A 10,878-nucleotide genomic window follows, 5' to 3' on the forward strand; every position below is an offset into this window, starting at 1 on the left:
CCTGGCCAATTGGATAATTGGTTAAGAATTAGATAATTGGCCAGGCTAATTGGACCCGGGAACAGGAGTGGCTGCACCTGTGCGTAGTGAGGTAATCAGTGCGCACAGGTTAAATCTGCCATCCCCACCCACACAAAGGAGCCTCGGTCAGGACTGTTTTACATCTGCTCAGTTGGCTGCAAAATCTTGCCGACCCTTGTAAATAAATGTGGACTGTTGGAACATCGTCTCCCTGTGTCTCTGTGCTGGGGGGCCCCTTGGAAAGCCACTTCGGTGGCCTGTGGCAGGCTTGTTTGCCACAGTATGAAACCAAAAAAACTAAATAAACGGTAGGAGTAGAAATGGAGAGGCTTTGATACAGTCTCCCTGATAGGCTGAGATGAACTGCCTGTTCTTCCACTCGGGGCTGTGTTGGATGTGAGGGGGATGGTGTTCACCAGGGCCAACACCGCCTTATCAACACTCTGGATGCCTCGGAGTCCACCCGCAAACCACCTCCCTGAACCTGACATAATGGCTGAGGCGTCCAGCCGTAGCATGAAAATGGCATTGTAAGCAAACACCGTGAAATAATATCAAAAATAATAAAAGACACAATTTTTACTGCAGACTGAAGAGCTAAAGAAGGAAAACAGGACCCGGCTCGGATGATGCTTCGATTTTTGTACTTCGGTTTTATTGCAGCACATGCGTGAAACAGTCGTCGACATCGTCAGTTTATTCTGATAAATATACAAAGAGAGAAGTGAGTGTTTGGAGGGGCGGGGCTTGAGAAATCACTGCAGTTCGTTCAGCACTAGCCTACAGCACTCGCCCACCTTGGCGGGCTCCGCCACGGAGGCGTACTTGGCGATCTGGGACTTGACCCCCAGAGACTGGGCCAGGTCCTTGGCGGTGGGGTCCCCGGAGATGGTGGTCCCCAGGGCCACCAGCAGCCGGAAGACGGCCTCCTTGTCTAGCGCCCCCTCCAGGACGGTGCTGGCCATGGAAAGGCACTGCGCCTTCCCTTCCAGGTCGGCCTGGCCGTGCAGCCCGCCCGCGTAGTTGAGCACCAGCGTCGCCAGGGCGATGTGGATGTTCTTGTTGCACACGCCCTTCAGCTCCGTGGCCCGGGACATCACCGTCTCCCTCTGTGACATCAGCAAGCCCCGCCCCAGTGGGCCGGAAAAGCAGTTGCATAGAGTCCGGAGGGCCAGCATCTGATTGGCCGGCCGGCCCTGCGGTGCCATCAGGCTCAGCAGGTGGTTGCAGAACTGGACGCCCTCTGTCTCGCTGCACAGGCTCTGGTTGACCACTGGGTGGCGCACCGCTAGGCGTAGAATGTCCAGCACGGGGAAGACTATATCTGGAACACACCGGCGGAGACTGAGCAGCGAGCTACAGGCTACAACTTTCGTATGTGGCGATTTGCCTGTTCTAGGGTCAGCAGGTTATTGCCAGGGGCAACCAGGAACTAGGACGAACTGAGAATACCTGAATAAATAGGGAGGTGGCACTTTCTATTTATGCCTACCATAAAGCTGTATTCTAGTAGGGAAACTTAAAAATAAGTGAATAATAGTCAGGCCTGGGGGAGGGACAGCACTGGGCTGACAATTGGAGATGGGCTTACTAGGGGCTTACAAGATATAACGCAATGATAATTATCAAATGCAATAACGGTCGTCGCCACCGTGCAGTGTATTGCCTTTCTTTTAGTCTTCTTTTCTTTAATTATACCTGAAGCGGTAGTAAACAACCACGCTACAAAGGCCGCGTGAAATGCTTCCGGAAAAAAATTCCCCCCCTTTTATCTATTGGGTGACCATGAGACAGCCAATGATTGACAAAAACACATCACACGAAGCTGCACGACCTAGCTGCTAATTGGCTATCCTATCAACATTGAGATAAGTCGTTATGTTTTTTTCCCCGGAAACATTTGTTCAAAAACGTGGTTGGTTACTACTGCATCAGGTATAATTAAAGAGAAAAAGAGAAAAAGAAAGGTAATGCCCATATGGTGGCGGACGACTGTTATTTTTGTGGTATACCGCCCAGCCCTAGGCCTTACCTTCAGGCCAATGGGAGGTCTTCCACAGGACGGTGATCTCCTCCTCGGTGGGTGTCTCTGAGGCCTTGAGGTCACAGACGCTCATAAGGAGCTTCTCCAGCTTCGCCATGATGTCTTCCGGAAGCTTCTTATCCTCCGGCGCCCCACTGTTCAGCTCTTTGAGCTTGGCTGCCGGGGGTGAGAGGGGTGACATTATCACAAACTGCCGCCAACGTGCACACACACATTTCTCGAAGCTTGTATCCATGCACAAACCAGCCATAGCATTAAGCTAACTCTGAATCCATGCACAAACCAGCCACAGCATTAAGCTAACTCTGAATCCATGCACAAACCAGCCACAGCATTAAGATAACTCTGGATCCATGCACAAACCAGCCTTAACATTAAGCTAACTCTGAATCCATGCACAAACCAGCCATAGCATTAAGCTAACTCTGGATCCATGCACAAACCAGCCATAGCATTAAGATAACTCTGAATCCATGCACAAACCAGCCATAGCATTAAGCTAACTCTGAATCCATGCACAAACCAGCCATAGCATTAAGCTAACTCTGAATCCATGCACAAACCAGCCACAGCATTAAGCTAACTCTGAATCCATGCACAAACCAGCCACAGCATTAAGCTAACTCTGAATCCATGCACAAACCAGCCACAGCATTAAGCTAACTCTGAATCCATGCACAAACCAGCTTTAGCATTAAGCTAACTCTGAATCCATGCACAAACCAGCCACAGCATTAAGCTAAGTCTGAATCCACGCACAAACCAGCCTTAGCATTAAGATAACTCTGAATCCATGCACAAACAAGCCATAGCATTAAGCTAACTCTGAATCCATGCACAAACCAGCCATAGCATTAAGCTAACTCTGAATCCACGCACAAACCAGCCTTAACATTAAGCTAACTCTGAATCTATGTGCAAACCATCTTTAGCATTAAGCTAACTCTTGCACAAACCAGCTTTAGCATTAAGCTAACTCTTGCACAAACCAGCTTTAGCATTAAGCTAACTCTTGCACAAACCAGCTTTAACATTAAGCTAACTCTGAATCTATGTGCAAACCATCTGTAGCATTAAGCTAACTCTTGCACAAACCAGCTTTAGCATTAAACTAACTCTTGCACAAACCAGCTTTAGCATTAAGCTAACTCTTGCTAGCTGCACATCTCACTACAGATTTCCTATCTGAGTTTCCATAACTGACTCCTGTTTGTAGTTTCCCATGTGGAAAAGGGTTTTTACCAAGTATCTGCGTGGCGTTGGCTTGCTCAAAGGTGACGGCGTCTGTTTTTGGGAAGTAGATGTTGGTGGGGGACGGATGCGAGCCTGCTGAGGAGTAGGCGCTTCCACCTGGAGGAGAGAGGCGGACGAGAGGGGAATGAGCGCCTCGCTCTGCGTTGCTCCTGGTTTCTAAGCAATGGCCAGGGGGCGGAGTCTTACCTGTGAAAGGGTCTGCTACTCCGGTAGGACCTGTGGTACTGGGGCCCGATCCGGGAATATAGCGTCCAGAGCCTGAGAATCACACGGACCCCCCCACACACACACGCACGCAGACGCACGCACAACGCACAATACACAGCACACACGCACACAACACACACACAACCCCACACACAACACACACACAATGCACGCAACCACCACACACACACACACACACACGGACCCCCACACACACACACACACACGCACGCACGCACACATACACACACACACGCAAGCACGCACGCACGCACGCACGCACGCACGCACACATACCCACACACACACACACGTTCCCACACACACACACACAAGTGGTTTAATACAGTATCATTTCACATATAGACAATTTCATGTTGCGTATGTAAATGAATGCATACCTGTGAAGGGATCAGCCCCAAAACCTGTCCTACCATCAGAGGAGCCAGGAATATAGCGCCCTGAACCTGGGGAGAGGAGACTACATGAGACCAGGTGCACAGCGCAGCACACAACGCAGCGCCCAACGCCCCTGCCGTCTGTGGACACTGACACAGCACACTGCAGTACAGGCTAATGAAGCGCCTAAACCTCACACTGGTGTACTGCATGTGCCATAACTGGAGGCCATGGAAAAGAAGACTGAATACTGGAACAAAAAATACTGACTATTAGAGTGCATTATCTCACAGTGAATACAGTGATCATTATTCACTGTTTTCAAGAAGCCCAATGGGGTTTCTTACCTCACCAGTACATTCTCTTTCACGTATTTCCAAGCTATTTAGACGCTTTTTTCTTATGTGCAAAAAAAAAAGTCATTAAATTAACTGAGGTGCACTGTTATGACTGAATGCAGTAATGAGCACATGATGACATCACAATATGACACCGCACTTAGCTCCTCCTACCCGTGAAGGGGTCGGCTGCTGAGGGCGGGGCGGAGCCCAGGGTCTGGCCTTTGGTGTTCTCGATGATGAAGTTGGCCACCTGGTCCAGGAACATGGGGCTCAGGTCGTTCTTCTCCAGGAAGTTGTGCGCGGTCAGCCAGGGGTCGTCCGACACGTTGTAAGGCAGCTTCATGGAGGGCCCCCCCTCGTTCACGTCGATGGTGAAGACAAAGTCGTACTCCTGCGCACGGAAAGCCACACACACACACACACGTGCGCTCATACACACACACGTGATGAGGAACACCCCTGTCTGCCTCTGCAGAGGATGTAACATACACATCCAAGTCATAGGTCCTTCACTTTGCATGACTAAGCAGGGACATGTATTAACATTGCTTTAAGACCTCAGAGACCCACAGCTCCAAAAATGCAATGTTTGTTTTAACAGTCCTGTAGTACTTATTCATGACTAAGTTTACATAAAAACTACATTTCCCTGTCCCCCAAACTTAAAACTAGCAATACTTTAAGTGGGAAAATGTTCATACTGTGGGAAATTCAGGTTTCAAAGTTCAAGAAAAATGGTTGCCTGTTCATAACCACAATTTTGCCTAATTTTTCTTTTTCTAAATTCAAAATATGTTTAGTGATTGAAAAATGACATTATCTTGATAAAATGTACAATATACATTATCTTGAGGCATTTTTTGAATGTTGCAAAAATGTAACACTGGGCACCAATGGTTACCATTTTTTCATATTATTCAGTTCTCATCATTGCATTATGTATAAATTAATAGCAAAAGATTTGCAGCATTGTTTGTCTGTCTCTCTGTCATGACAATTGTGTCAGGATAATAACCTAATCTGAGAAAAAGAAAGATAATTTCAAACATCTAAATAAAGTTAATTATGTTTGTGTCCACTTGTAGTTGTGCCACTTATAATGCCACTTATAATTAGGTAAGAATAAATCTAATCTGTTGTTGAAATATAGCCCCAACTCCACTATACACCTGGACAAGAGTATCTGCTAAATAAAAAAAGCATGTAAATATACACACAAATGAATACATATAAATGTACATGTAATAAAGTAATTCGAGTGGAGGTGCACGTGCTGTCGTGTGTTCATAGGTACGTGCGGTGCGCGTGTCGTGGCGTGTTTGGTGCGCGTGTGGTCGCGGCCCTCACCTTCCCTTCGTACATGATCCTGCTGGAGGAGGCCTGGGACGAGCCCCCCACCACGTCCCCAATCTTCAGCCAGCGCCCGTCGCTCGCGCTCCACTGGTACGCCTCCACCTTCTGCCCCTCTTTGATCAGCCGAGTCTGCCCGTCACGCGTCCCTGTGCGCAGGCAAGCGCCCCGCGTCAATCACACGAGAGACCCGCCCCACTCGCCTCACGAACACCGTGAGACCGTCAGCGAGTGGCAGCACCTGGTACTGCCACAACTGTGTCCTTTACATTACATTACATTACAGGCATTTAGCAGACGCTCTTATCCAGAGCGACTTACACAACTTTTTACATAGCACTTTACATTGTATCCATTTATACAGCTGGATATATACTGAAGCAATGCAGGTTAAGTACCTTGCTCAAGGGTACAACGGCAGTGTCCTTACTCGGGAATCGAACCTGCGACCTTTCGGTTACAAGCGCAGTTCCTTACCCACTGTGCCACACTCCGTCCCTTTAACAAGCCCTACAGGCACAACACAGTCAAATGGAACAGTGTAACAGCTCCTGCCTGGTTTAGCTCTGTGATTGGGGGGGGCAGTGGGGCTTTGCCTGGCAGTGGGACGTTACCAGGCTGGTTTAGGTGAGCAGATAGGGGAGGGGAGAGGAGGTGGAACAGTACCAGTCTGCTTTAGGTGTTACAGAGCAGACATGGGAGGGGAGAGGGGGGATGGAATAGTACCTGTCTGGTTTAGGTGTTACAGAGGGGAAGGGGGAAGGGAGAGGGGGGTGGAACAGTACCTGGCTGGTCCAGGTGTTCCTTGCCCGGGAGGTCCTCCATCTTGATGTCGCCCAGGTCTCCGGTCTTGGGGTCGATGGTGGCTTTGGAGAGCTCCTCCTCAAAGGCCTGCAGATCCTCAGCGCTGGCCACACGCTCGTCTGCCTCCGTGAACACTCTGATTATCCCATCACTGCGCGACAGAGGAGCGCTGAGCTTAAACACGAGGCACGTACACACACACACACACACACACACACACGCTTCTCCAACACTCATACACACCACACACACACACACACACACACACACGCACATACACACACACACACACACGCTCGTCTGCCTCCGTGAACACTCTGATTATCCCATCACTGCGCGACAGAGGAGCGCTGAGCTTAAACACGAGGCACGTACACACACACACACACACACACACACACGTATACACACACACACACACACACACACACACACACACACACACACACACACACACACACACACGCATGTACACGCTCGTCTGCCTCCATGAACACTCTGATTATCCCATCACTGCGCGACACAGAGGAGCACTGAGCTTAAACACGGAGGCACGTACACATGCACACGTGCACGCTCATGCACACACAGACACGTACAAACACACACACACACACGCACGTACACACACACACGCACGCACGCACGCACGCACGCACGCACGCACGCACGCACGCACACACACACACACAAACACACGCACGCACACACACATTCAAACACAAACACTGCACACACAGATAATTGCACCATTTTTCTGGGAAATCTCCCATCCTGTAAGGCACCAGTTCATTTTTTTTTTTAAATCTCAGAAATGGTTCAAATGAGGTGGGGCAACATGACAGAGCATCAAAGGCGGAGGGCTTTACCTCGCTCCCACGACTACATCCCCATTGTGCAGCACGCAGCAGCACCACACCGACTGGGCAGGGAGGCGAATAGTCTGGGCACACTCCCCTTTCTTCCATATCCGCACGGTCCGGTCTTCTCCCGTACTGATGAAATCTGTATCGCCACGGAAACAGCCACAGCCCCGTCATCTCGTCACCTCGTCTCCCAGATACACTTGCGTTCAAGAGACTAAAGCCAGGAGACTGGAACTGTTTAAGACAGGCACTCAGAGACTGTACTATGCATAGGTGCACTGGCTTACAATGGGACAGTCAGGATAGGATAGGAAAGACGGCTATGCAAACAGTGCATTTCAACAGCTCTTATAACAACGATTACTGTAAGTTTTGGATGCACTGTGTTTCATAAGCCACACTGGACAAGATGGTAAATGGTAAATGGACTGCATTTATATAGCGCTTTTATCCAAAGCGCTTTACAATTGATGCCTCTCATTCACCAGAGCAGTTAGGGGTTAGGTGCCTTGCTCAAGGACACTTCGACACGCCCAGGGCGGGGTTTGAACCGCCAACCCTCCGACTGCCAGACAATCGGTCTTACCTCCTGAGCTATGTCGCCCCACAAGAGCCAATGTAATGTGAGTGAACATAACTCAATTTAATGTAATGTAATAAAAAGCACTGTAACAGCGGTCTGCACCTTCCCCGTTGGGACACAAGGCCAGGCTGTAGATGTAGTTGGTGTGGCCGTAGTAGACCTGTGTGCACTCCCCCGTCACCAGCCACCGTCGGATGCTAGCGTCGTTGCTGCAGGAGAAGAACTCTGTGTCGTTGATTACCGCCAGGCCCCTGACGCAGTCTTCGTGACCTGGGGACGCAAGGTCGCGTCAGACAGAATCGGCACCACGGGAAAATTCATATATCCCAACTTATATTTGTCTTTTTTCCAAACACGCAGCATTAAAATACATTCCAGTTACCTTTGCTGTTGCCAGCACCACAAATACATACAACTTTACCTCAGGGCTGTGAGCATTACTTTTCATCTTCATAATAAGGGCTTAATACAGAATACAGACTCACTGCATATATGTGTGTGTGTGTGCTCAGATTTAGCATGCTTGTTTGCTACTAACTGTATAATTTCATAAAAGTAAACGAGTGTCCTGACTTCACAAGTCCTTACCTACAAGCTTGTTTAGGAGCTCTTTAGTCAACACAATCATTTTAGACATAAGTTATCACGACAGTGTACTTAGCTAAACATAAAATGGAGGTAACCTTCACCATTTTCAATAAATTAATAATTTTGATACAGTGTCATCAAATTTTCAACAGGTGGGTGAATGTCACCCCTGCTTATGCGACTTCAGTTCTTTCTTGTTTAATAGGCAATTAAATAGAACTGAACCCATGATCCCCAATGAACACTAAACCCATGAAAAGCAATAAACTACGAAGACCTGTGTCTTGTCATCTTGTGAAGCACGTTAAATTACGTGCAATATTTCGTTTAAGTTTACTTTCCCTCTCGTTATTTAATATTCTGAAATGTAAGAAGGAAGCCACGTTGTAAGCATTCGCACCCATTTAACTCAAATGCTAAGCAAGCCTGACACCTAGTGGCCAGTTTTGAAATAAACCGTGCCGGGCTGACATCGACCAGCGAGCTCACCAGTGAAAGTCCTCTCGCAACGTCCCGCTTTCCACAGCTTGATGGCTTTGTCGGCTGAACCGGTCAGCATGAGGCCTTGTTCTGGCAGGATGACCACCGTCCATACAGCGGCTGTGTGTCCCTGAGGTCCAGAGGGAAGAAAATTCATCACTGGAGGGTGGAGGTTCAGGCCAGTTTACACTTCAGCCTTCATGCAAACAGGCAGGACAGAGGAGAAGTATTTACACACAAAAGAGCAGGTACACACCTGTAGAGTCATCATACACTTGTCACTGAGCCACACTTTCGCTGTAGTGTCCCATGAGCCACTCAGTAGAGTGCCGAATTTCCCAGAAGAGAGACTGCAGACTGTAGACAAGGAACAGCAAGACACAAGTTGCACCAAAAAGGTCAGGAGAGCAACCTCAGTAGCACCTGTCTGAAGAGCTACAAACTTTTTGCTTTATTGATTAGCCCACAAGGCAATTTTGCAATGTAGTCATTTGGCAGAAGCTTTTAGTCAAAGCGATATACAAAAGGTATATTTCATTTGATAAGCAAACACCACTAGCCCTTTAACTGGTTGTTTAGCCAAACGGTAAATCTCATTTGACTTAAAAGCAATCAAGTTTCTTTTTATAGGGTCATGCTAAACATAGGCAAAGTTGCAATTATGTAAGTGCAACCGTCAAGGCGCATGTCTCAAGACCAGTGAGAGAGGGAGAAGGGTTCCTTTTTTCTCCAGGTTTCTTTCTGATTCAAAAAGCTGGGTAACGGATATATAATGCAGAAGTACAGGTTATTGTGTTGCCCATGGATGCAACATTGGCGCCCCAACTGGGAATGCAAACCATCCAACCTCGCTGTGAAAGGCTCAGATTACACACCACAGCACCACACTGCCACCCTAGCCCACCCTAGGTACAGCACGTTCGGTTACTACAGGGCTTGGAATGATGCCACACACCGTAACCGGCACGGTGGGATGTAACAGCTACCTGTGTTTTTGTGTCCCTTCAGAATGAAGAGGGGGTCCGGTCTGTCCAGTGAAAAAACACAGATGTTGTTGTCGTTTCCACCCGTGGCTACAAGTCCCCGTGGGTATGTGTCGTTTGGAGCTATGATGCACACGCTGGACACGAAGTTTGTGTGGCCGTTCATGCAGTGCATTTCTGTAAACCCCCTATTTGGACTGAACATACACAAACACACATTAAGAGAATTATGTCATAATAAATTAAGAACATAAAGTGAACTAACAAACTACACGGAAGCAAACCAATCCCCAGATTTGTCCTCATTACAGTCATTGATCTACAATTATTCAACGAACTTCTTAATGGAGATACAAACGGTCGCTGCTCAATTTATTTCAAGAATGAAGATCATTTTCGAAATAATACAGACTTAGCTTGCAACATATCATAGCTAATTACTAACGTCAACTGACGGAATGTTCTACGGTAAGCTAGCTCTAGTTGGAGCTAGCTAGCTAACTACAGCCAAGTATTTAACCGTCGACCAAAACAAACTTTTGGCACTCATAATTATAGTTATATCAATGGGGGGAAAATAAATAGACGTGACTGATTTCTTTTTTTTTTAAAGTAACGTTAGTAACTACAGTCATCACCTGTCAATTTACCTTGAATTTGGTACCCAGACCCTACCCGTTCTGTCCCTAGATACAGACACAAAGGCTCCTTCGGGGAAAAAAGCAGTTGCAAGTCCTCTTACATCCATTTCATGCCCGGGAATAGAGCAACTTAGCCTATAGGTATTAGGAGATGCCATTATTTTCAATCCAACAGCACAATGATTGAATTTACAGTAATTATTGAAAGCAAAAGCAACCAAACAAGGAACTGACACAGCAACAGCACAGCGGAGGAAGTGGCTGCTATGCCGGTGTGGTGCATGATGGGTAAACAGAGAATGGAATAAAAATAACTG

The 10,878-nt window shown here is 47.7% G+C and overlaps 1 protein-coding gene across 2 annotated transcripts; it reads right to left on the reverse strand.

Annotated features, from left to right (window-relative positions):
• Nucleotides 1-646: 646 nt before the first annotated feature.
• On the reverse strand, nucleotides 647-10,836 carry plaa (phospholipase A2-activating protein). 2 transcript variants are annotated; one of them, XM_064343894.1, is made up of 14 exons: nucleotides 10,571-10,836; nucleotides 9,924-10,117; nucleotides 9,194-9,294; nucleotides 8,947-9,067; nucleotides 7,972-8,139; nucleotides 7,290-7,425; nucleotides 6,402-6,571; nucleotides 5,614-5,765; nucleotides 4,438-4,657; nucleotides 3,928-3,993; nucleotides 3,506-3,577; nucleotides 3,308-3,415; nucleotides 2,054-2,221; nucleotides 647-1,345 (listed from the first exon to the last, which is right to left on the reverse strand). In XM_064343894.1, exons 1-14 carry the CDS (start codon nucleotides 10,717-10,719, stop codon nucleotides 777-779), a joined length of 2,394 nt encoding a protein of 797 aa, XP_064199964.1. In that variant the 5' UTR covers nucleotides 10,720-10,836; the 3' UTR covers nucleotides 647-776. The 2 variants fall into 2 exon arrangements, with proteins under 2 accessions (XP_064199964.1, XP_064199965.1); XM_064343895.1 differs by having other exon boundaries at nucleotides 10,559-10,698.
• Between the last annotated feature and the right edge of the window lie 42 nt (nucleotides 10,837-10,878).

The sequence above is a fragment of the Anguilla rostrata genome, chromosome 7, assembly GCF_018555375.3.
Source record: "Anguilla rostrata isolate EN2019 chromosome 7, ASM1855537v3, whole genome shotgun sequence".
Lineage (NCBI taxonomy): Eukaryota > Metazoa > Chordata > Actinopteri > Anguilliformes > Anguillidae > Anguilla > Anguilla rostrata.